This window comes from Ixodes scapularis, unplaced genomic scaffold (genome assembly GCF_016920785.2).
Source record: "Ixodes scapularis isolate PalLabHiFi unplaced genomic scaffold, ASM1692078v2 PGA_scaffold1__304_contigs__length_218370807, whole genome shotgun sequence".
Taxonomy (NCBI): Eukaryota; Metazoa; Arthropoda; class Arachnida; order Ixodida; family Ixodidae; genus Ixodes; species Ixodes scapularis.
In genome coordinates, this window is record NW_024609846.1 from 81,500,129 (window position 1) to 81,527,600 (window position 27,472).

General features: G+C 46.0%; 1 protein-coding gene across 1 annotated transcript; it reads left to right on the top strand.

Annotated features, from left to right (window-relative positions):
• Positions 1–4,722: 4,722 nt before the first annotated feature.
• LOC8037699 (serine/threonine-protein kinase haspin homolog) lies at positions 4,723–27,472 on the top strand (the record flags this gene model as incomplete). Its single annotated transcript, XM_040219118.3, is given in 8 exon segments — positions 4,723–4,960; positions 13,650–13,753; positions 17,041–17,217; positions 17,879–17,941; positions 20,036–20,130; positions 22,645–22,718; positions 26,314–26,542; positions 27,385–27,472. Coding segments are annotated over 8 exon segments (923 nt in total), but the record flags the coding sequence as incomplete, so codon positions are not given.

Here is a 27,472-nt window from a genome sequence, read left to right on the forward strand (position 1 = left end):
TGCACGGTACGAAGCGGGGTACAGCGCATGTTTACAAACGCTGCATGGTAGGAGACGGAAGCACGCTTCGTTTGACAACTGCAGTTGTTTTTGTGTTCGCATTTTTACCACAGAGAAAGATTTACAGGCACGAGGTGAATTCCACAGAAGGCGGCCATACGGCGCGCTTTAGAGCTTGTGCACCGGGAATAGCTTCTAGTGTGGATGCTTGGTCTTCACCACCGTGGTCTTCACCTGCTGGGGCGGGGGACACCGGAGAATCGCCACATGACCTATAGGAAACCAAAAGGGTCCCTATACTGCCGCGCGCACCAATACGGCGCCGCACCAGTATACGGACACCAATACGGCGCCGCGGTCTCAGCGAGAAGCTTCTCAAGCGCTACTTTGGACCCTACAAGGTTCTTCGCCGTCTCGGGGACTTAAACTACGAGGTTCTTCCCGACGGAACTAGACCATCAAGACGACGCCAACCACGACCCGAAGTAGTCCACATCGTGCGCCTCAAGCCGTATTACGAACGATAGAACTTTGAACTCTCGTCAAACCGTGAAGTGTGACTACGATTCTGCTATCCTTTTGTTGTGGCTTTGTGTTTTATGTTGCATCGGGACGATGCTCTTTTAAAGGGGGGGATAATGCCGCGCGCAGGGCTGAGAAAGACTCGCTCGATCACGAACCTCTAGAAAGTTCTCGTTTATTCTTGTTCCAGACGTAACATCTATCGTTTATCCCTGCTTTTGTTGTTCCAGAAAAAACGTGTTCATTCACGCCCCGAGCGCGCTACGCTCGAACCTTCTCCGCCGAATCTTCGAGATAGTGACTCACCGTAGATAAGAGGCCGCCCGCGACATTGTCGAGTCAGTTTCGCCTCAGCGTTCGATCCTGCTGCTTCGCCGCCTTCGACGCCCGCGACGCTCTGTTGTTATCTTTCTTTTTCGTTTTATTTTTGGGCACAAGTTCGCCCCATTAAGCGTTTCAGTTTCCCCAGTTATTCTTTCTTTCATTTGTTCATTCGTGACAATACAAACCGAACAGATGTTTACGGCCCAAACCATAAAGGGATTGTCCGGTAAAGTGTTGAGTTTCGGAAAACAACTAAATTATATTGTTATTGCTTCTAGAAATACCTTCCGCACAATATTCGAATTTTTAATCCTCCCTGAACGATTAATTCAATTTTAAACGGCCAAACTGCTCAAATCGCACCCGCGAAACACACGACGTTTTCGTTGGCAACAGCGGAAGCTCTGACGTAGCATCACGCACAGAGGGCCACGACAGCTCTTGTACTGCTGTCTCGATAAAACAACGTCGTTGTGAGAAAGTCAAGATTTAAGGTTTTGAGGGAAGCTCAGTTCCTTGACGACCATCTTTGTACGCACCATCAGCCACGTTGATCAAAACCGGGAATAAATCAGCGCCCGCCACTCTGACGCTACCATGTCTGATGGGACATCACGACACGACCGACCACGCATAGTTGCGAAATTCGGTGTGCAGTTGCGTTCATAAGTAATTAAACGAATATAGAGGCGCCTTCTTAATTAAATAATTATCACATCTGACTATATTTCAGCCCACTCTACGCGACCAGCAAAGCGTATACTTGCTTCGAACATGCATGTTCGCAGACAATTCGGTTGTTATATCATCAGCGAATGCCGTCTCTTTTGAATGATGTACGAGCAACGTGCCTGCGATTTTAAAAAGCCGGGATCACACTGCCTAGAGTCACTAAATGAGCTACACTTAGAGTATCGACACTCTGTTCCCCGACATTGTTGTGGGCGCCGCCTGTTTGGTGCTTGTGCAAAGCAGACGCAACTGTCGATCGTCATGATTCAAAAGTGCGACTTCCTCAGCATTAGAATCGGTGTTAGGAAGCTCATGTAATATTGCTTCACTCTGTTGCGAACTGTTTAAACAATTGTGGAGGACGGAAAAGCGTTTCCTGTGATTGCAGATAGAGCTTCAGACACCTGGTAACCATGATTTTAAGCCACAATATGGCCAAGTGTCGTTGCCACTGATCTCTATTGTAGTAGACTGGATCGCGGATCGGGAGCCCGTCGGTGTCGCCACCAGCGGCCATTGCTTGACACCAGGCAATACACGCAAGTCTATCGGAGAAACGCACAAAAGTAAAAATATTGAGGCATGTACGCTGTGCTCGGAGGCAAGTATTTTATGGTGTGCTGCGATCCTTATGTCGGGCGTTTGCAGATAGAATTGGTATTTGTCAAATGTTTAGTCGCCGATTAAAAAATCAAACGAACCGGAGCACCTTCGGCTGAGCTGGCAAGCTTGCTCTCGTAGTGGAGTAAACAAAGCTTGCCGTCAATAAGACCGTCCTCGGGGAAGCCCAGAAGTTGATGAATGACAAAGAAGTTCCATCTCGACAGCGGCTTTCCGGGAGTGAGCGAATTCCGCGTAGCAAAGCCTTCGAGCTTGTCGTCTGCTAAGCCCAACTCAACAAAACCGCCACCGACTCCGCGGTAACTCTAGGTGACTCTCGCCTCATTGAGCTGCACTACATTTTTCGCCCAGCGGAGTCACTCTCGACCACAAAATATTTATATTTAAAAACTGCGATGGTTGTGAGTTTTAATGTTTGTACGCAAGCTATTTGACGGGCTTAGCGAAAAGCAGCCAAAAAGTTTCAGTGCCGACAACAGCTTAGAAACGAGGGAACTGGGGCCGAGTGTCGCCGGTGGCGACACTCGGCCCCAGCTGCCGAGGCGGCGGTCCACGATCCAGCCTACTACAATAGAGATCAGCGGTCGTTACTCTGGAGCGTAGCTTATTTAGTGGCACTAACACTGCCTGTGTACATCGTACGAAAGACATACATATTCGAAAGCGAGTCACCACGAGATCCGTGCTTCGAATGCCTCATGGCAATGAGTGCATGGAGAAAACTTGGCACGCGGCATTCGAACCACGGATATTGTGGTGACTCGTTCTCGCAGACTGTCTTTTGCATGATGTGTGAGCAGTGTGGTCCCGACTCTAGGCAGGGCAAGTGACATCCGCTATGTTTCTGCTCGTGTGTGCAAGCACATGTAGTTGCAAGTCTTCATGTCACTCAAATTATGAAATGAAAATATAGCCGAACTTTAAACTTCCTACTTCGAAAGTTACGTAGGGCTCCAGAAAAAACAAAAAGAAACTGTTTGTTGGTTTTTGGTGAGACCTAAAATTGAATATGCGTGTGTACCGCGGAATCCGCATCAAATGTGCCTTGTACAAAGAGGTAAAAAAAAAAAAAAAAAATATATATATATATATATATATATATATATATATATATATATATATATATATATATATATATATATATATATATATATATATATATATATATATATATATATATACAAAACCTTGCAGCAAGATCTGTATGGAGAAATTATAGTACAAATGCAATTGTAACAGTGATAAAACGTTTAATTGGATGGGACGGTTTATCCTAAAGGTTTTTGTGAGCAGTTTTCAATGACTTCATTGGGATTGAAAAAAACTAAGTACTTAAAAATACCCAACTACGTCTCAAGTCGCACATAGACCAGTCGAGGAATAGAAAAGAAATATGTCGTACAAATTATTAAAAGCAATATATTTTAAACAATTATTAGGTGGAACGAGTTGCCAGAGGCATATTTAATGCATAATGATATGAGACAATTCCTTTGCGCTAGCCCACTCGGTCACCGATCCCCTGCAGCTCGCGCTGCAGAACCCAGAGATCCTGGGTTCAATCCCCACCCCTGCCCGTTTCAATCTGGATGAGCATCGTACCGGCGTGCGGTCGTGTATCACTATACTGCGTGGTGCACGTTGAAGACCCCAGGCTAGCGGTTGTACCGCACTGGCTAAATTTGTCATCTGCAGCGAGTGACTCGTCACAACTTTGAAATGGCTGACCCACTACACGCTGTCTAAATATCCCCACAACCCCTATTTTTACCATTAATTCGGAAACTGGTCCCGATTTTAGATTTTTCTTTACATGCACGTTTTATGCGTTATAAACAGCCTTTATTGTATATTATATTACTATCATATTATTGTGTCTTTTAATGCGTTAGCATTAGAACTCGTTTTCACGAAAACCCGGGGCCGGCGGTGTTTTTCGTGTGTCAGCTACAGGGACAGAGGGTGACGCGTACGACGCTCCTACTGTTCCGAAGCGCTGACGTCAGCATGTGTCAACCTCTCCCCCTCCATCTTCCTCTCTCCCTGTAGCTGACAAACTGAAAGACACCACCGGGTGCCGCGTCAGCGCTCGGCTTCGAGTCAAGTCTGAACTTTGAGCCGAACGTTGACGTAGTCGTCGTGACCAATCTGTGCTCAGCGTCGTCCTTCTCAGGTGACGCCATCTTATTCAGCACTACGTCTTTGTTATCTAGGAGGTGTTGCGCCGCGGCGCGGTGGAATGCGGGCGCAGGGGCGTCACTAGGGTCAGCGGCACCCAAGGCCCGGCGCAAACCCCCCCACGCCCTTGTGACGCCGGTGTGCGCGCGTGCACAGTTGACAGTTGCAGCTCTGCCTGCGCCGGTTGTTTTTCGTATCGGAACCGACATCGGAGCCGCCCAAAATTCGACCATCAAAAGCGCAAGTGCGGAAAAAATATGAAGCAGTTCTACAACTTCTGCTGAAGCAAATGCAAACCAAAACAACACTTGGAGACATCGGAGTATGGTGGAATAGATTGGGCAATATCGACAGCTTTAGTGACTCGTCTGAACGTGTCGCGCAGTGGCCAGATACAGTCGTCCTCGATGCAAACAAGCACACGGGTACGTGTCGTCATCGCAGGCTCCGTATCGCTGACACCGCGCAGCGTGTGATTCCTGGAGGCGGAATGGCCTGCGTGGACTGTGTGGGGACGCCCGGCAGCGTGGCATGTTCGCTCGTGCCTCCGGACGCCGCTCTGGAACACCCAGTGACCACAACGGTGAGTTCACGACTCGCTTTCTGGGCGATCTTTCGATTTACAAACCCTTCCCCTACAGCAGGGGTCTCCGAACATTTTCGCCAAGGGGCCGGACCTGTCGTTGTCTCGGGGGCCGGAAAATAAAGAACAAGACAAAACTAAATAAATAGTTCTAAATAGGCAATTATTAAATACAAAATTGAAATTTAGAGTAAAAATTACACAAAGAATGGTACGGCAGATGAATACAACAACTTTATTTTTAAATGTAGTATTAGCTAAAAACTATTACACAATATGGGGACCCAGAAACCTCACCAGGCATAAATCAAAGCACATAGAAACGTTCTCATGTTCCAGCAGGGCAGAAGACTAATTACTGAAAAGTGACAACATGCACTATAGACGCTTTGCAGCAGCTGTGCAAGGACGCCGCCATAACTGACCTTCAGTTTTTGTTTCCTCTTATTACGTTTATTTCACTTCATCATTACCATAGCAGGCCAGGTTATTGCCATATTAGATTCAACTGTGTCCTTTTCTAAAGCATCGGCCTCTGTACAGGATCGTCAACTACCGTTTCAGTTGCTCGGCATCTCGGTGAGACAAGAGAAGGTCAGCTATGGCGGCTGTAATTTGGCGCGTGTGTAAAGCGTCTATACTCTGTTTCACCTTGTGTTGTACCGCAGCGAAGGCTACAAGCGCGAGCTTCTTGCTCTAGGGCACATCTTGGCAGCACAAGCTCTCGTGCACCAAGGGCAGCTGCCAACGCTATGAGCTCGCGCTTCTAGCCTTCGCTGCGGTACAACATAAGGTGAAACGGAGTATAGATACGACACAGGACACTAAACAAACATACGAAGTTACAGAGATGAAACGGGGGACTGAGAATGATGATACTGGTGAGGGCAATGTCCAGCGAATAATATGACGAGAGGACACGCATACGATAGGCAATTTCCTCTTTTTCTTTTTTTTCTTTCTGGTGTCTTAGTTTACGTGGTCGACGCGCGTTGCGGCGCTGTTTCTGTACGCGCGCTTATTTTTACGCCGGTAGCAGCGGGCCTGCTGGAAGTGAACCGCGTGTCGGGCTTCATTGGAATGACCACGGCCTGCCACGGGCCGGTCAGAAGACCTCCGCCCGCTGTGGCTCGCGGGTCGCGGTTTAAAGACCTCCGCCCTTGAGCATAGATTCCCAAACTGAATTTCTAGGAAATCAAGGGGTTCCTCGAGATACCTTCGAGGGTTCGTCGGGATACACTCGTGGGCTCTCCGGGGTTCTCTCAAGAGTTCTCCCGGATACCTTCGAGAGTTTGTCAGGATATTCTCAAAGGTTTCTCGGGATTCCTAGAAGAATTTCCCGAGACACCCTCGAGGGAATTACAATCTCCTAAATCTCCTCGACCGCCCCTGGCTCTAATCTTCCAGTCAAAGCACCATTGTAACTGATCTGAGGCCACTCACCGATATATAACTATGGGCCAAAAACACGTCATTGTTTGCAAAGCCTGCAGGCCTCCTCACTGCTGCATTGCATCGATGCCGAAACTTGGAGGGGTCTTCCAGTTGCCATTCGAGGCATGATAAGGGTTACTAAAGATGTAAAATTTTCAGAAACCCTTGCGTAAAATCTTCAAGAGCCACCAAATATGTTACGATTAGATCACCGGCACTCCGTTCATTCCTCGATTATCTTGTAGGCGCCGCCATTTTGGTACTTAATGAAGTGTAGGTGCTTAGCGATAGTTATGGCTTGAAAGTGCGACTTCCTGAGGTTCAGGTAAAGCGTCAGGAAACTCAAGTATAGTATCGTTCTGCTCTGTCGTAAAGTGTTTTAACGTTTCTCGAGGGCCGAAGTGAGTTTCCCGTGATTTCAGATGAGGCTTCAGACGACTGGCAACAGTCATTTGAGGCACCAAGATTGCAGGAGTGGCGTTAGCGGTTCTATACTCTGCTTCACCTTGTGTCGTACCGCAGGAAAGGCTACAAGCGCGAGCTCCTTGCTCTAGGATATATCTCGGCGGCACAAGCTCTCGTGCACCAAGGGCAGCTGCCAACGCTATGAGCTCGCGCTTCTAGCCTTCGCTGCGATACAACATAAGGTGAAACGGAGTATAGAGTCTCCTGTTCGCAACCCCACCCTCGTGCACTTGATCGACGTTGTTCTGTTTTACAATTTTGCCGCATGACCGCGGTCGTTTACGTGTGCACATCTGAACAGAAGCGAGTGCCCGATCTCTTACAGTCACGTCTTTACCGCTGGGTGGCGTCGCCTACCTTGAACAGAGAGGTAAAGACGGGAGCAGAAGGTGGAAAATTCTGAACACTGACGTCGGTGGTACCGAAAAAGAGAGTGAAAGAAATGTAAAAAAAAAAAAAAGAAAGCAGACGATAGGCTGGGCGTGTTTCTTTCACCGCGACGAGTTGAAGTTGTTCGAGCGCCTGCTAACTTTATTTATTTTTATAGAATGCACGTCGCCTGTGTTTTCTGTTAGGTAAGTCCAAGATAAAACTACAGAAAACCAATAGGTACACACCTTACAAGTGAGGTTTTCCGGCGTTTGTTGTCATATTAAAGCGTCGCCAGTCAACTGGGCCCATCCGGACCACCAATGCCTGCATTTATGCAACACCGTTTCGAAGCGGCCGCAATGCATAGATCTTTCCCTTTAGATCAAGGGTCGGCAACCTTTTAGCTAAAACAGGATAAATTGCCGGACGGAGAAATGGAGATTGAGGAAGAGGAGTAGACCGGGCAGGCAGGCAGTCAGCAATCCATAAAAACAAGATATAAACACAAACTGTTACTTACTCAAAGTGATATGCAAATATATTCGCTTGAATCAGCCAGGTAACGTACAATTACTGGAGCCCCCTCTTAGTAAGAATATGGGTGCTCAATATTGCTTGCGAACATTGAGGGTCGTAAAATATTTTATAGGTACAAATCTGGCATTCGCAAGGTACACGTTTCACCGCACGGTCTTCAACTTGAAAAAGTATGCTCGCAGATAACGAGCTGTAGCGAACACTTCGATCGAGGCCGCTGCGAGATGTCGTAAATTTGAAAACTTTATTTGAGGGAGGCAATGGGAAAATTTTGAAGCCGTTCTCTTCAAATGCATTCTTCATCTTATTGTTTGTTAGGGGATCAGCTGATCAGCGAACTCTTTCTGGCAAATCCCTTAGCACTTGAACGGAGTTACTACACCTGATTATGTTGGGATTATAGCCAAACATATCTATTGTCCTATAGTGTGTGTTCGAGGCGAAGGGGAGGAGGGGGGACGAGGCATTTATAGTTATTTATAAATAATTATAATTGCCCCCCCCCCCTTCTTTATACTGCATTGGGGGGGGGGGGGGGGGGGGGAGGGAGGAGGCATCTATTGTATAGTGCGTCGGGTCGTATAATATTGTCCGCGGGCCGTAGCTTGCTGATCCCTGCTCTAGAAGATTATATTAACTCTATGACCTAGAAGTTGCGGATACTTCGTTTCATTGTGAGTCAGAGCGCAGCCGACGCGAGTTGCTTGGTCCAATAAACCAGCGCCAAAAGCGCAACTTCGCTGCGTCCATCGATTTTCTGTGCCTGTTCTGTCACATGCTATGCGCTGTAACCTTGAGCTCTTCTACGTGGCAGTCGCCATCTTGAATGGGGGAACTTTAGGAACGTAGACAGGCGGCGAAAAAAGACAAGGACAAAGAGACGTAGACACTGGCGCACTTGCAACTAACATTATAAATGTTAGTTGCGAGTGCGCCAGAGTTTACGTCTCTTCTTGTCATTGGGTTTTTTTGCCGCCCCTTTAAGTTCGAGACATAAACTTGGGGTGGTAAAATGGAATCACCGCAGAAGCCAACTGCTGATATGGCCGTCATGCAGCCGAGTCGACCAACACCACTCGTTTATCCCGACTCATCCACTCCCGAAAGTCAGCGCCCTTTGAGTTACTTTGAGCGCACACTATTTATATTCGAGGACAACTTTCTGTGGTATTTCAGAAGTAAAGAGTGCGCGTGCACAGCTTTGATGAACGCTCAACGCGTGCAATTTTTATCACTTGTTCTCGAACCTACTTTCACGGCTTTTCTCTTGGGACCGCCAGGCGCAGCGAATATCTGATTTACTCGAGAAGGCTGGCGGGCGAGCCTGCCTCCACAGCTTTTTGTTCTAGCCACTTGGTACCGTCGATTTCGCTGCATAGCCACATAAAGTTGTCTGCTAGTATAAAAACCACCCGGAAGACAAGAGACGACAAAAAGGACGAAGATATTTGTTTCCGGAGCTCAACTCGAGTCAAGAGGAACAACAAGAAAAGCTGGGCGTAAATTTCTGCGACAGAGAGAGCACCGACCCGAGCACTCGACACCGACGCGCGTAAGCGGCTGGGCAGCGGCAACTCTTCCAAGTTTCACGGGGGCACCGGCTTAGAGCGTCATGAGCGAAATGAAGCACCCCTGCGAGGACATGAAGTCCGACATCGAGGTGCGTTCGAGACGTCCGCTGTTGCTGGCTGCCTTAAAGGCCATCGGCCTTAATTGGCCCAAAATGTTGTCGGCCGCTCGCTCTTGCAGACGGACGAGATTAACGTTCACATCCAGAACCGCACGCTGGCCGACGTATTGCCGCGTTCGGCTGGTCCGTCGCACTGGCCGCCGCCCAATTCGATGGTATGTATACTATAGAGTTACCCAATATGGCGCATGTACAGTTACTCTAGATTTGTTGCAGGTTTAGAATATCAGGAAAACCCCTCCCACGCAGCTGTCCTCTCGTCGTGACAGGTAGTTCTGGTAGGCCTCCTCTCCAGTGTTCGCTCTGCTAAAATGGAAAGAGTAGAGGGCTTTTCGAGAGAAGCTTAAGTTCCGCTTTTCTTAAGCCGCAATAGGATGGGTGGCACTGTTGTAAACTGGACACGCGTCCATCGACTGATGTAACGGCGACAATATATATCACAGAAGCCACCGGATAATAGCACGGGATGTGGATTGGTTGTAGAGGCGCCCTGCGAATGACGACGGCAGGGTTCGGACGCCACTGGCGTCGCGGCGTCCCGACACCCGGCTGTTGGAACCTGCAGGTTCCTCTGCTGCGGAGCGAGAGAAAATGCGCCTGCCGTGCTCATCCATGATGTTGTTCTACCGCCAGGATAGCGGCGATGAGCCTCTTCTTCGGGCTTCTGACGTCACTAGCTAATGTATAAAGTCGAGGGGACATAATCTGCACGCCGTCAACGCACCAGCCGGGGAAACGTTCCAGGCCGCACCAACCGGTTGCACCGATACCTTAAACATCATAGTACCTTAAATCATGCTGAACAGAATCCCGAGACTGAGGACACAAACGGGACAACACGCACACACACACCAAGGTCTCAACTGTGAAACCCTGGTATCTCTGTGTTGCCCTGTTTGTGTCTTGTTCAGTATAGCCTACTTCCACAAGCTCGATGGAACCCTTAGGAGGTGTTTTTTAATGTCGCCACCCGACGCAGCTCAAGACGTCCACGTCGTGCGGACACTCCACGTTGAACAGCAAGAAATTCGCCCTGGATGAGACAAAATCCAGGCTGCGAAAGGCCTCGCTCCAGCTGAAGGTATGTCCAGCACGTTGACCCTTAAATCGGGGGTCCCAGAACAAGCTGGCTTTTATTTAAAGTTTGGATCGCGGTCAGCTATGAAATCAAGTGGCTCTTAGCTGCTATGATCTAAACTCTTGTCGAGTTATGATACTAAAAAAAATGCGGGGCAGGACACTTTTTTTTTTTTTTATTCTTGGCCCATCTTGAATAAGTCTCTTCAAAGTACCTGATCAAACAACATTGAGGCAGTAACAGTCTCCTAGCAAAACGACGTGTACTGTTAAAAAAGAAAATGAGTTATTTGCTACCTAGCGCAGGTTGAGAAAAACGTTTATTTCGTCCCGATCGGAGGACGCAGAAGAATACCAACAAATTATGTTTCCCTTTTTGTTTTCTTTCTTTTGTCGTGTCTGCGATCAAAGTTGGCTCAATGTCTGCCAAGTGCGAGTCGACTCTTACTGTTAACACCGCAGCTTGGGCTAGTGTGAGACGTTTATGCGCTGTGAAGTACAAAGACTCTCACTGCTCGTCCATCTACTGCTGACTTTGTTGGATTTGGTGATTAAGATATAACGATTCCATATATCAAGCGATGATAACATTATGATTTATGGGCCGCATAAGTAGAAACTTATGTTGCTACCATATCGAATGGTCCGAAGAGTGACTATGAAACACATCGTGACGTCGCACGTAGCGGCATTGAGACTCTGCAGTAGAAGCTCGACCTCCAGGGCAAATTTTTTACCTTTCATAACAATCCGGCACACGCGCGGAGAATGCATTACGAAAAGCAACGAGTGCGTGCTGAAGGCAGAGCTTCTTTTACAGACTTTATGTTGAAACATAATATGGAAATTCATTCATCTAACGATCAGCGATGCATGTTTCATCCCTGCCAAGTTGCTGCAACGAACATGCCAACGCCACCCAAGGTCCGTGAGGGCCAGGCTGTGAATACAACCGTTTGAGTAAATCGCAAAAGATAATATTCTGCTCTTTACAGCACGTCCGACCATATCGTGTTTTTCTTTTTTTTTTTTTTAATAAAATAAATCAGTTTTCTTTATTTAAGTCAGATGTATTTGATTAACTTGATTTAAATCGTAGCTATAAAAGGTTATTCTACTATATATATTTTTAACATAGCACGTTGATTGATCAACCCGTCTGATCACTGAAAACAATGCCAAACAAAAATCACTGTAAACTAAAAGAAATTAAAAGTACAGTTTAATTAACAGATTTGTTTACTGAACCCCATTATACTAGAACTAAAGCAGCATGATTAATTAGTTAGTGAAAAATCTTTATTGCTTTTTCTTTCGCATTCTGATTTGCATGCACAATGACATCACTTTTCTTGTTTTCGTTTTTGGTTGCGTGTTTTGATTTGCTTCCAGTAGGATATTGCGTAACTGACGAATGAAGCGGAGGATAGAACGAAGGCTCAACGCTCCGATTTGCTTAGAAGAGCACTGCACGTATTCAGCCTAATATTTCTCGTTTGATGTTCATTTGATTTAAATACGAAAGAAATGCATGTAGAAAGCATCAAATGACAAACTCAAGTAAAAACATATCTATATATCTGGGGATTATTTTGTGCGGGAAAAGTTTGATTTAAATCATGTTGGTTCTTATTCTCCACCCCGAGGACTGTACTTTGCCATAAAAATTTAAGCTAGTTGAAGGATTTGTTGAATGAAATTGTCAAAAGGTATTTGTCTCAATCAGAAGTTATAAATAATAAAAGAACTTCAATGGCTCAATAGAAGGTTAAACCTTCTGCAAGCAAAGAAAAAAACAACAACTAAAGTGAGGTGGAAAATCATTCTTAGCTCGCATTTCTTCTGTTGTCCAATCAAGTGATATGCCTTCGAGTGCACAAAACTTGTGAGATGAAGTCTAGTCCGATGCTTACTGGTAGCGCTATAGTAACTGGCAGGACGAAAACGGTGTGGCGTACGACCGGCCTCCAGCAAGCGCTCGTTGCCTTCCTGTTTCGCGTACACGATCGAAGCTGACGAGACGCCGAAGCGCTACCGAAGGTAGAAGAAGCTCGCGCTGGAGGAAGGACAACGGAAACTCTTCTTTGCCGTTTTCACCGTGTCAGTGACTACCTTCCCACGTCAGTCAGAGCTGGTGGGTTGAATGCCGAGCAGATGTAAATCCAAACAGATACAAGGAGGTGACGAATGACTGTTGCTGCATGTAACACTCAGTTGTCAAGTACTCTTCCAAAACACGGTGTGTAATTTTTCTTTTTCGGCCGTCCTTGCAGGGTTTCCGTCTGGAAGAGGACGAGACGACTCCTCCAGAGTTGCTGACATTTCTCCAGTCGTCATCCAAACCTCGTCGCCGCGTACGCGCTTCACATGAACCGTTGTACTATAAAAATTGTTTTGTCTCTATTGATAAGGAGGTGACGCATTCGTAATATCAACGTCGTCCGCCCCACCCTCGGGCGCATTATGTTCATGTATTGCTTGTTTGATTGAGAGTGAAAAACACTGCCACCGATCTGCAGTGACCTTTCAAACGCTGTGAGTATGTTGCTAAGTTAAAAAAAAAAAATCTTTAGGAATTTTTAGAGTGGAAGCCGTCATTTGGTTAAGATGCAGCGTCTTCAGGGCCCTGAAAAAGTCGAGTTCCTTAGCAGAAAAAGCATCTTTCTGGAATCCCCCAGAGTGGCGCAACTGGCCGACGTTTCTATATGAGACTTATCCGAGGCGCATAAAATGTCGTCTCTTAGCTGTCGTCTGCCACTGGGAGATTTCCGGTTTCTTTTCAAGTTCTTTCTGACAAATTTGACCCTGGTAACAAAAACCCTGAAGAAGCAATAAGCTGGCAACAAAGAATAAAACAAACTTGGGACGAGGGACGACGAAACCCTCGTGCCGAGTTTCTTTGATTCTTTCTGTTGCCAGTCAATATTACCGACACGCTTTTCACTTAATGTTAAACAATAAGCCTCGCTTTAAAATGTCGGTTGGCACTTCTGGAGAGCCTCTATGTCGTTCCTTTTGAAAAAGCTACAATTACATTCATCACTTTTTTTTTTTTTTTACCTTCACCGTTGGGTTACTCAGGTGGGAAGTGCTACCGTCTCTTTCTCTGTGCAGTTCCCGCACAGTTGCCGAGAATGCTTCAATGACTGCATCGCCAAGCTCGTGTCCCTGGCTGACGTGCAGGAGAAGATGACATTCGGCCAGGCTCTCCAGCGGCAGTGAGTGAATGAGATCGACGTCATAGACAATGTCGCACGCAACGAGATCTCTGGTTTCTGGCTGGAGTAGAAATCGCTCCTTCCAGATAGCAACAAGAGGAATACGCGGTGCAGTTGCCAGCATGCAGCACAAGGGAATTATAAGGAACTTGTCGTTTTTATTCGTAGTTTCGGCCATTGTGTATAGTAGCAATGATTAGAATTATTGCGGTTTCAAGTTTCCGACTGTTGCCCAGCAACCATTCCAACGATCGCCTTCTGCGCACCGCGGTCTGTCTTCAGAGCTGAGGAACGTGTTCTGAGCGCGGGCAGTGGCTCCCTTCTGCGGAATACCCACGGATCTCTATGTCTATTTGCTGGATCGCGTTTGACCAGCTCCTCCTATGGACTGGATTGCGGTCACTGGCGGCCATCTTTAGGTAGAGTTATATCATCTCTAGCCATAATAGTAATATGGCGGACAGCGCAATGGCGGCAGGCTGCCATAAAGATAGCCGTAGATCTAGTACACTGTACCGTGGTTGACATTTCGTGCTTGATTGAAGTTGTTCGACGAAGCAGATTCTTGAAACCCGGCGTGAACGGTAGCCTCATCTTTGAGGACCCGGCAAAAGTTCTACGAAAGCGCAGCACCGGGGGAAAGCAGCGCAGCTCGCATCAAAAGAAGACTCCGTACCGTCGTCTGCTTTCGATGCTTCTTTCGATGCGACTTTCGATACGTGCTGTGCTGCTTTTCTCCCGGTGCTGCGATTTCGTGAAACTTTTACCAGGTCCTCAAAAACCGGACTACTGTTCACGCCGGGTTTCAAAAACATGTTTCGTCAGACAATTTCAATCAAGCACGCAATATCATCCACGCTATTTTGACCGCAGCCTGCCAACCCACCTGCCAAAACGCTATCTGCCATGGATGAATGATAGCGGCTGCAGCAGCTTACAGTGGCTAGAGGTGATATAACTCTACCTAAAGATGGCCGCCAGTGACCGCATTCGCGGAGCGGGCAAACGCTATCCAGCAATTGTCATAGAGATCAGTGGGAATACCAGACGCCGTGCATGCGTCCATAGTGACTCGGCATTTCCGGTCTGAGGAATAAGCGCCGGAAAAGGTGTCGAGCAATTTGCTTGCGCTACAGGTCGCAGCTTGTGCAAGGGCTATGCACTCCTCAGGAGTAACTTGTTGTTTCAAGACTTTTGTTGAAGTCGCGACTAACGATCCATCGGTGTCAATCTTTTGCATGATTCGAAACAAAAATTATAGATAGAAAGATCTCGCTACACGAATACTTTTTTATATAAGGCAGTGGAAGCGACAGAAACCTCGGCTGAAAATCCGAGAGAGAGAGAGAGAGAGAGAGAGACCCGGTTGTCGCTTTTTGTTGAACTCAAAGAGGGACTTCCTGGAAGCTTCAGACTGACAGCCGATGTTTAAAATCCCGGCCACCATTCTAGTGATTCTTGGAGGTTCCGTTTCGAGTCCTTCCTACCAGTTTCTTTCCGGTTTACTTGAACCGTGTATGACGTATTTTACGGGTCACTGACTCCACGGAGTCGATGACCCGAAAAATGTGTCATACACGCGCCTTCCCCTTTGGTACCACCTCCACGAGAGGCGCCACCGGCCTACGAACGGTGCAACGCCTCTTTATAAACAATTGATGCATCGGTTGGAGGAATGGCATATCAGGAAAAAATGCTAACTAGAAAGTGCAGGCTAGCCGGTGTATACTGAACGTGATGGTAAACCCTGAAACAGGGGGGGGGGGGGGGGGGGGGGGGGGGCGAATAGAGCAAAAACAGTAAGGGAGACAGTTAAATTGGATACAGACATCGTCTCAAGGATTCAGATGCTGTCTTGTCCCCATTTTCTTTCCGTTTATCGTATTGTTTTTACTACCTTCCGGTCAGGTCTAAGAGTTACCTTCATGTTTAATCGTGTATAGTTTGCACCAGAACCAATAGTAAACGCTTCCGACTTTTTTCGGTCGTAGGCTACAATCCTTGAAATTTCTGTTCTTTCGGGCGCCGACCTGTTCTGCTTTCGAGTGCCGCTAAACCTTTACTCTTATGGATAACTTCCTGGCTATGTTCTAAATCTTACCCGAGTAACCTGCCTCCTACGTCAGCGGGTAATACCACGTGACATCGCGAGTAAACGATCTGCGACTCGATTTTGGAACGGCCGGGATAATTATCTGGATACTATGCGGATTGGCTTTGTCTTGGTCTACGACAAAAAGAAAACACAGCAGCAATGGCGGAGAGTAGCAGACGGTCCTTTTGGTCATCAAGAAAGCACTCGAAGAGACGAAATATTAATGACGACGCGGTGTTTTCTGAGGTGGATTCACTAACTCCTTTTAGTCACCTTCTTTTTGAGCTGTATATTGAGATAAAAATTACTTACTCCTTACAGTTAGACATCAAAAAGTGTTTTATTAATCAGCGCGATTGCCCTAAACGCATATATTCCCCGCATCGTAATTTGCATCGATTATGGTTTGCAGAAATTGATTCCACACGGTGTATGGTACAGCGCGAGGGTGGTTTCTCAAAAACGATATGAAACTTACATTCGCTTTGACGCGAATATGATTACAATAAAATCTTTGAAGCCTCCACTGCTTTACAAGCGTTATTCTCTCACTACACACACTCTAGAGAAAACAAAAATACTACCTTATCATTTTGTGCGTTCAAACATTTCAGCCTTGAACGTGAGAATACGGCATTCCCTCCAACGACGAGGACGAGATTGTGGAGAAGCTCCTGTTTACGCTCGCACTCTGATAATAACAAGTATACCTTCCCAGAGAAAGTGCACGGTCTGGATGTAATGCAGTCAATTCGTGCGTTGAAAAGAGCAAATCGCAATAACCACACATGCGGCACCTCATTCTTTGTCATTTCGAACGTCCGCCACCAAAACCAACGGAGCAAGCGAGCTTTGACGGCTGTCGGCGCAGAAAGCAGACGACGAACAGATCACGTGACGTATTTACTCGATTTGGTCCGACGTTACCCCCGATAGAGGAGGGTAGCGTGAGTAATTACTCCGGAGTAAACAACCCGCTTCTGGAACGCGAGTTCTGACGTCATCGAGTAAGCTCGAGTAACTTTTGGAACGCCACGGTACGAAACCTTTACTCCGGAGTCGGATCGAGTAAATTTAAGAACGCGAAAATGCGCGTCTCAAAAAACGGTTCCCGCAGCGAACAGAAATACATTTTGTTGGGAATGAAGCATGTCTGTGGTTTTAGGGCCATTGCACCGATGTCATCTTGCAGGCACAAGGAGGGCAAGCTGAAGAAAATCACCGAGACCACGGACTCTGAGACCTTCCTGGCGACGACGGGCTCCAAGCAGCAGCAGCAGCAGTACACCACATGCGACACCGTGGTGCAGCTGTATTACATCGACACCCACTCGGCGTCCAGGGTGTACGCCAATCTCTTCACCTGCAAGTAAGCAGTCGCCCGCTCCAAGAGCCTGTTCGCATTGTTCACTTTGGGAACGTACATTACATGAGTTTCAACTCCCAAGTACATTTCTCAAATAATATTTATCACGCAGGCGAGCTGGTTGTGCGTACTAAAGTGACGGGGCCACGGGGAGAAAAAAAAAAAAAAGAAAAAAAGGCCGGACAGGACAACAGCGTCTAAAAGACAGCTATGTTGGAGACATTTTTGTCTTGTGTCCGTTTTTTTATTTTTTTTCCTATAATCATTATACATTTTCTAAAGTTCCGCGTTAGCGATGAAACGTCGAAACTACCACCACGACCGCGAGATTCGCGACCATTTTACTTTCACACCACGTGATGAGTTGTTTCTTTTGGTCATCTAACGCATGGTAGTTTTTATTGCATGTATTTTTATGTTCCCGAGTATCTGTATGGCGGCAACATAGACTCGGATCGACGTCGCACTTGCAGCAATTGTGGAGGCTTTATATACTGCTGGGTGCATACATTCTGCAGCACACAGTTCGCTTCACCTACTTTGTTTTGCTCGCGGAGAGAACGATAGGAGCGACTACCAGCATTCTGCAATGACGCCTTGCTTGATTCATCTACACGCGTGTCAGGATGTCTACAGGGCATCGTATCAATTGCTCCCTATGCAGGAGACTCAGCGACCTGCACTCGGGCATCCACAACAAGAGCTTCGGATTTCGTCTGATTCGAAGGTGGGTCGTCGTCGTCGTCGCGTGCGGCACGTGGAGTCACCTGAAAGGGTTCCCAGAGTACCGCGATCGAAACAATTACTAATAGGAAGTACTAACTGGCGGCCATTGCTGTGTGCGCGACTGCTGAACACGTGCTGATGGATAGCTTCCACAGTTGTATTGCAACGTTCATTGCGCACCATCAAGATGGCCGGTCTTAGCAGCTTATTAATATGAGTTAGTTCTGAGCATGCGCTGTAAACAGCGCCCTCAAATAGGGCGTCCAGTGAATACCTCCTATAGACCTTTCTCATTAAGCGTTCCACGCATGCGTGACGCCGCCATAACTGTAGTTAATACGAGGCAGGCGCCAGTGCACGAGACAGCCCGTGCCGCCTCGTGCTCTGCACACGCGTGCAGAAAGAGATCACGCGATACAGATGGGATGTCCGCTCGCACGTTCCTCGCGTTCCTCGCGCTACCGCTTCGTTTCTCGTCGGGTTTGAAAACCGTGTTTCGGGTCTTCGCCGCTGCAAACGCTGTGCGCTGGCGTTCAGGTTCCCCGAGAAATGCTCTGTGCCACCAGATCCTGTGGCTCCAAATCTGCGAAAGGGCACTCTCTGGCTCCGTCGTCAAAATGCCAGGCTTTGTGAGTATAGAGGAAGATATGCTACAGATCACACGATACATGACGGCAGCGCTGAAGTAATGAAACTGGCTATAACATCGGTCTATTACCATTTTAAAAACGGTGATCTGCATCCGCAATTTTATTTCAGCAATATGGCCATGTCCTAATTAGCGCCGCCATCTTTTTTTTTTTTTTGTACTGGAGCAAAATTGAGAGAAGCGCAATTATGTAAGATCGCACTATTATGTACACGGCTGGCTATAACATCGGCAATCGCCTTGACCTGTCTGCTTCGCTCCTAGCAGTCGACCAAGTGGGCGTGTGGTTACCAACTGTAAGAGTAAGACCCCCGCCGTTCGGAACAACCACCGATCGCGTGTCATAGCTAGCCGTGTCCAGAATATACACTTCTGGCAGGAAACGGTGGCTGTCATCTCTCACTTGCTGTCACCTCAAAAAAAAAAGAAAAAAGCAAGCTTTGCGCGGTACATCGCGCGAGGTAGTTCTCAGAATATTTAGATGTAAGAAAAAGAGACGGATACTTCTGCGCATTAGAAAGGTTTTGTTAAGATAGCAAGAGTAATTTTTAATACCCCCGTAAGCAGATGAGTTCACCACCTAGATTGGTAAATTACTACCGCTCCGTGGAAAAACCATATGGTCCATGCGGTTCTCTTTTATTAAAGGCGAAGCTCCTTAGGGGCTTAGGGTCTAGCCTTGTCCGTCCGGCGTCCGTGCTCACATCGACTGCCATCCCATCTTTCTTCTTAAAAAAAGAAAAAAAAATAGTTGCACAGTCGACAGGATTCAAACCTGTGCGGGGAGACTCTAATGAATTTCTAGTCCATCGCCTTAACCACTCGGACACGACTGCGGGACGAGTGGGGGGCTCTGGGATGTGGTAGTAACTCAAGAGCTGGGGTTTCTGTCATGGATGAAACGTTGTATGTTTAGCCGCTCAACGTCCATACAGGAGAGGGCGCTGCGATCAAATGCGTATATAATCGCGTTAAACTTCGCATGCACTGGCTAATGAAGTCGAAACGCAACCCGGAACTCAGCACTACCTATGAGCAATAAAAAAAAGAATCAGCACCATCAACACTACCTAGGAACAAAATCAGTATCATCAGCACCACCAGAGCTTCGCGCCAATCAACATCATTCACCACGTGGAGATGCGGTCATTTTTAAAAGCAGGCTGCTGCTTTTTGCAGGGTTGCCCCGTCACTCCATACGTAGAAAAAAAAATGCCACGGCGACGTGCTGTCTTTTGAATTGAATTATGCAACTCCCTCCTACATCTGGAAGGCAAAGCGCGAAATGCTCACGTGAGAGAATTTCATTCACCGAGGCGAGCGGGCAGATCGCACGAAGTATACACTTGACAACACTCTGGGAACCCCGTCAAGTGGGTGACTCCAGTCCAGACGCTGAAAATGTTTCAATTGGTTCTGTCTTGTTCCCTTCACTGGCCCCCGCAGAATCCTCTTCATCGAAGACAAGATGCCGGACAACTTCGTGAAGGCTTACGACGAGTTTGCCGCCACACGCGCCCGCTCCTTCCATCCGCATCCCGGTGAGTGATGGATGGATGGATGAATAAGGTTAAGCGCTTCGGAATCGGGCGGTTGTTTGCGCCATCTAGTCACTGCCCCGAGAAGCTCTGTGATCTGCATTTTCTTCCCTACCGATTTTGTGTTCCCGCTTTACACTGGGAAACCGCTATTCACGGTGCTAGGAACGTACTGTCTACCTGGTGTATTTAATTCGATCAGAGGCTCTATTTTAGTCTCCTCGATTTCAGCCTCGTGATGTCGCAGCTGTGCCACGCTATGATTTCTGTTCTGGAGATAATGAAACACTGAGAGCGGTTGTGACACACGCCTATACCGCGGGCCTGTACTGCTGCGGCGCGTTAACGAAAAGTAAGGCAGTGGCGAGGGTTTCGATCATTTGGATCATGATTTGGATGCAACGCCCGCCTTCCCTCGTCTTCTTTGCCGGTGCTTCTACAATGAACAAGTATACGAGTGCATTGCATAGGCCTCCTGCGTTGCCCAGGGGGTGCTGCGAAAATGTACTTGTTAGGACTTGTTTTGGGTAGTACAAAGTTTAGCGTCTCAAACTGTCACGCATGCAGAAGCGTGCCTGCTCTGGTGCGGAGCGCGAGATCGCGATGAAAATACAAAGAAACAACAAAAATTCGAACGCCGTCAAAGCTGAGACGCTAAGAGCGTGAGCCAAGAGATGCCGTTTCACGCGTTCCAAAGTAGACATGAAAATGAAAACAAAATGAAAGCGTCGCGACACAGGTGTTCTGACGTCACCTCCCAGACATAAGAGACGCGTGCCCTAGCGGTGGTGTCATGAATTTGGCACTTTCGATTCTCTTGCAACGTAGTCAGGCCCATTTCTGGCGTCCAAAGGTGTTTTTTCGTTCTTCAGCACCCCACAGAATTAAAAACAGATCAACAAACGTTCCATTAGTAGTGCGAGGCTCAATCAGGTGAGCTTGTACTACCCAAAATGAGGGCGCTACAGTTTGTTCAAAGCTTCAGTGCAGGAGGCCTATAGCGGCACCTGGGCCAGAGACGCGTTCGTTCCAGCACACTATATGTGTATAGCATTAGGTTCGCAGCCAAGTTGATGAAAGCTAGTCGTGCCGTAAAGCTACCCGAGCTCGGGATAAAATAATTAAAAGAACATTAAAAGTTAAAGAAAAAGAAGAAGTGGAAGAAGAAGAAAAAGGGTGTTTCTTTTTCCATGTCCTGTTTTTCTTCCACTTTCAAAGTGTTTTTTTTTTTTTTTTCCCGATTTTTTAATATTCAGTCTTGGGTAGTTTTATTACGTAACTTTATATCAGGCATCGCCAACACGACAATCGCAGTATTTTTTTTAATATTTTGCTTTCTCGGGTTGGTATCGAACAGTCCATTGTATTACCTAATTTGTTAATTCATACAAGTACATATACCTACACGTATAGGTTCGGTAGTGGTGTCTTTTATATCATAGGAGAGGAAAGCGGGATAAAGTGTCTTTTAATTGAGTTCGTGCAAACTGTGTTCCACACTCTACATCGCCGGATTAATGTATAATATTGCCCCGAAATATCTAAATCGACATATGCTTGATGGTTTAAGAAAGGAAACGCCATGAAATCCCATATAAAACCGCAAGCTTTTCATCAACGCCTAGTTTTCAAATTTCAAAACGAGAAAAGGCAATTGTAAATACCCGTGTAATTTAACAGAAGTCTCAGATAACGCCGAGAAATGCAATATAATTGGTAAAAAATGCTTAAGTCCCCGTTTCGAACAAAACGTCTGACGGACACTTCAGAGCAGCTATACAACACGATCAATGCTTTGGTCACCCTACACAAGGCAGTCCGTCAAACTAGTTAAATAAAAGCGCGATATACCTCTCTGGTGTACTGATATAGGAAAAATATAAATAGAGGTCTATAAAGGTCTATAAATATGAACCTCTATAAATAGAGGTATATATTTATATTTTTCCTATATCAATGCACCAGAGAGGTGCACCGCGCTTTTATTTAAAAGTCTTCACTATAGCCTATATTATAAACATAGGGAAGCAAAATTAAATTGTTTGTAGTACGAGACCGACATCTGAGCAATCCTTTTGTATATGGCTTGTTGGTTTAGCATATTTTGTACGGAAAATGCTCTGGTATGTACCTCAAATGCATGCGCATTCGAGGTGCTAATGTAGTCTTGGTCTTAATACAGCGATACTTTATAAAACGGTCGACATTATTACGGGGGAGTTCTGCTGCATAGCAGTAGGAGTAGATGACTTCCGGCTCTTGTCCATTGAAATCTATCAATAACGGCTACTGTGGTCATTTATTGCGCATAATCAGGGAGGCTTCATTATTGTGATATGGAAGGCCCGCTGAAGTTTGTTGCTATATACTAGCTTAAGAGAAAACAAAGTGGAAGTCATCTAGCCTTGTTGCGATAACATAACAACCTCTAAAGTAAGTTTTATCTCGGATGCGGCAAAAACGTTTTTAACGGCGGTTTCTTTGTTCTTGGGCCGTGTGTGTGAACGGCGTTTTCAGACATGCGAAGCAAGATCCAGCGGTACATGCTGATGGAGAGCGACTACTGTGGAGAGAGCATCCTGCACGCAAGGGTAGGACAGGACAGCGACCACGTGCATTGCTGGAACGCGTGGCGATCCATAAAAGACTGCGCGTTATCCGGCTGATATGGCCATTATCAAGACCGAAATTGAGATTCCTGTTACCGCTGCTTTTGTGTTGTGCGTCTATACGTACGTATACACTGTCGTGGGAGTCGTATAGTGAAAGCTCAGAGCTCAGTCAATAGGAGGAGAAAAACGTGGTCATAACAACAGCGGAGGCGCCACCGGGGTTGGAAATTTTTCCCTCAGCGGTTGGAATTTGAAAAAATAAAACTGCAATCTAAACATTAAATTATTCGCACTTGCGACCAACCAAAGAATAGTTGTCAGAAGACTGAAAACTCGCATGAAAAATATCTAAACTGAGCCGGACAAAAGACTGACAGGAGCACGTTGCATATAACGCGGAACATTTGCCTAAAAAACGAATATTTAGAAAAAACTTGCAAGTTTGAAGTCGATGTTCTAAAAAAAAAAAAGAAACCCTTTTATTTCTTTCATTTCTTTATTCGCAGTTAGGTAATATAGTAGTCTGCCAGAAACTACCAACAGAAATCGTAATATATTGTTTGTATGGCTGCCATTAGGACTCGAATCTCGTGTTATGAGCGTTTTGAACGGGGCTTCGCATAGACGCTCAGCTGAGCAGAATTTTGACCTATGTAAGGCTTTCTATGTAACGTTAGTATTTACGTTAATATCTGAGCGTAAAAGCCGGTGAAGTAACAAGGTTTATCCTAACAATATTTATTTACTTGGCACTGACGTGATTTGCAAGGTGCGTGAACTTCGCCCTATGTAGACGGAGAAGATACGCAACATCTAGGCTCCCGGAAAAACTTACGCCAAAAGGGAAAAGTCTAAGTAACCCGGCATGAATCACTGAAATAGAAAGGAAACCGCGTGACTAACACATTTGAAGCCTTACATGCTACGAAGTGCTCGTTATCTTACGAAAGAGTCCGTATGTACACAAAATAAACCGTACTTCCTAAGCGTCAGATACTAAATCGTACATATGTATATGCACTAAATATCTGTTTGACATAAGGAAATATAACAATTACACATTAAGTTCGGTATTTCAAACTCAAAGCCGAAAGCAAAAGGCCCCAGAATAATTCTCTAACGATTAACATTCCCCTGAATTAGGAGGAAGTGAGCGCTGGTGCCCGCACTTGTGGACACAGATTTCTAAACTTTTTTTTAGGTGCACTACTCCAAATTTCATTAATGTTTATGGTTGGATATTGAGATAACTGCTAACGATAAATAGAAAACCTTACATAGGCTAAAAGTTTGCTCAACAGAGCGCCTGTGCGAAGTCCCGTTCAAAACGCTCATAGCACGAGATTAGAGTCTTAATAGCGGCCACACAAACAATATATTACAATATCTGTTGGTAGTTACTGTTATACTACTATATTCTCTAACTCTGAATAAGAAATAAAAAATAAAAGGTGTTTTTTTTTTTTTTTTTAGAAAATCGACTTCAAACTTGCTAGTTTTTCGAAATATTAGTTTTTCAGCCACATGTCGCGCATTATTATCGCAAAATATTCGCATTATATTCAAAAGAAAGCTTAATTAGAGCTTTACGGTGATGTAAAGATCATAGAAATATATTGATTAGGTCACACAACACAGCTTGCTGAACTTCGTTAAATATCGTCGCAGAGAGGAGATTTGACAATTAGAAAAAAACGTTAAGGATCTTATGACCTAGGCACTTAATTAGCATAAAAAAGCCTATGTCTAAGGCGTTCCCAAAAAGTTATATTGATGTAGCGTAAAAAGTAGGGAAAAGGGATGGAGTGAAATATGGCACCTCCGATAAGCTGGAAAAACGTCAGTTTTCACCTTGGCCGCTTCAACGGTCCATAACTTGAGAACAAAAAATCCGAAAAACTCAACGTTTTCGACTTCTTTTATTATAGAAATTGCCCGAGAACATCGTATTTTTTTTTTTTTTTTTTACAAAATTAAAAATTCGTTTCGAAATTCGTGCCCGAGTTGAGATAAAATCACCTTTTTTTTAATTCTAGTTATGGAACGTTTAGACGTGTCTAACCTAAGTAGCGTAATGAAACCTTTCTCAGTCGTCGTCTACAATGTGGGCTGGGCTTTCTTCTAAACCAAGCTAATAGAAATTGTTTTAGTTCTTTCAAAACAAAAATTTTAATATTGATCCAATGCTCGTTCTGCGAGCAGAACAAATTTGTAAATAAACTCGCTTTTAGAAAAATACAATTTATTTGACTCAGTAAATGCAACAGACATCTAGTAAAAGCTGACAAGAAAATCTCGGTGAAAACTCTATTTGTCGATCACGGAGAAACTGTTCCTTCTATGTGCAAAAAAAAAGTTTTTTTCTGAAATCGCAACTGAAACTTTGGTTGCTCAACTACAAACCTTAAACCCGTCTGGTGCAGATTCTTCCGCGTTATTTCCTTTGCATTGACTTGTCAAGTTTTTCCTGGCACTTTCCTATCTTCCTTCTTATTTTTACTTTCGGCAGAGCCCCGAAATCCGCCCTTGTTATCCGGGCGTTGAACATGCAGTTCAGGGCCACATCACAAAACACACCTGCCGTTACGGCTACGGCCGGAGCAGCTATGGCATCCCACGTTTTTTTCTTACTTCGTAGTGCATATGAGCACCAAATATACTATTTAAAAACACTTGTCACAAGATCTGACGCGGAAAAAAAAAAGATTTATTTCTGCTAAAGTCGCTGGTAGCAAAGAAAAAGGACGTGAGACCAATGTACTTGTTTAAAGTTAAAGGCTGCTCTTTCAGCATACCTAGTAGTCCGCAGCTTGCATGAGAAACTTATTGAGGAGGGTAATGATTATTATACGGTATCCATACAATCTAAAACAAACGACGTCAAAATAGACCTTATGCGTAACACCTCTTATTTTCACAGAGCTTGTTAGCAAAACATAGATGATGCTTATTGACTTGTTGATTCCCACAAAACGTACGGCTGGTTTGGAAGCGAAACGAGGCATCGCAGTCTTCACCATTTACAAAACACCGTCATCTTTCTGAGAGTTCAAAAACTAGGGCGCACAACAAAGCGACTGATTGCGGTTACCACCATCTTCCCCCTTTCTATTCAGTCCAAAATAAATAAAAACAAGAATTCATTCATTGTATGCGAAGAAACATGTACCCATAGGTTTTCATCTGTATTGATACTGAAAATTGTGTTCAAGCTATGCCTGTCTAAAGTCACGTCCGCTTTAAACGGGGATAGTTCAGACATGCCCACTAGGGTTTTGTACCAGGCCACGTAAAATAACCATAGCCTCCGCACGACCTTTTCTCCCCTCATGAAACGTCAGCAGAATCGGATCACGCTAATTCGGCTATTGGGCCCGAAACCGACCTTCGACGCTCTGATTTAACACGAACCCCAGCCGAACACGGACACAGCACTCGTGCCCACTCTCGGGCCTCGATCAATCGGACTGTAATGACGGTGAAGAGGTCCTCTACTTGTGGTGTTGGGTATACACGCGGGAGCCGTGCTCAGCGCAAGCTCTGATGATCGCTACTCTGCGTGACCTGCGTGCAGATCAAGCCGTCGCAGGCTATCAGCATCATCGGCCAGGTGGCCTGCACGCTGGCCGTGGCCGAGCGCGAGCTGCAGTTCGAGCACCGGAACCTGCACGAGGAGAACATCAAGGTGCAGGCGTCCACGAGCAAAAACCAGCACTTCCTGCTCGACGACCGCATCTGCTGCGTCAAGGGCGCCGGCCTCAAGGTGACGCTCTTCGACGACAACTTCAGCAGGATCACCTACAGTGAGTCGCGTCATGGGACGGCGGTGCGCGCGTGAGCAATAAACGTTTCACACTAAAAAAAAAAAAAGTTGCGTTATTACACATTTTAAGTATACGTAAAACAATCCGTTCATCAGTATGTTGAGATTCGAGAGTAAAGTTATGGAAACGTAACGCAAAACGCTTCTTTTGCGCTACATTATCAAGACTAGCATAGCTTTTACAGTGCTGCAACCCTTGTGAGAGCACGTGGCTTCCTCTTGCGTCTCATTTGCGTGCACTCGCGCAACTAGCTTTCACAGAGTTGGAGCACTGCGCAAGCGACGCTGTAGCTTTGACAACGTAGCACAAAATAGCTGACACCGAGTACAGGAACATATTTGGAAGAATGTAGCTGTGCTTCTAACTAGATTACATTTCAGCTCAATGTGACTGGAAATTAATTTGTAAGAACTTCACTTCAACTTAGACGTCTTATATGTCAGATAAAGTCTCCGTTTCAGATTCCTGAGCTCAGAATTAAGGTTTGAAACCCGAAGCACTCTCTTCCACAAGACGTCTTTAGGGCATCGCTCGTAGCCCTAGTTGCTTCAAGATTTGAGACCCCTGCGTTTTCTTTTGAGTATTATGAGCCCCTATACTGCAGCGCCATCTAAGCTGCGGACACTAGGCAGTTTTGGCACAGCGTTGCGGTAGGCCTGTATAGAGAGGTATTGCTGCTGGTAGCTCGCGCTGTTACTTCGAAATAAGCTCTTCATCGTGCGCCAAGCCGTGATCGCGGCAGCCAGCGGTAACGCTCTGCTAAAGCTGCCTAAATACGCGGCGAGTACAGTGTACTAAAAGCCCATACTTCCGCCCACCAGACGATGAGGTGGTGATGCGCATGAAGAACTACAACTGCCTGTACCGGGAGAAGACGGCCATCTATCTTACCATGGAGCGGATCATAAA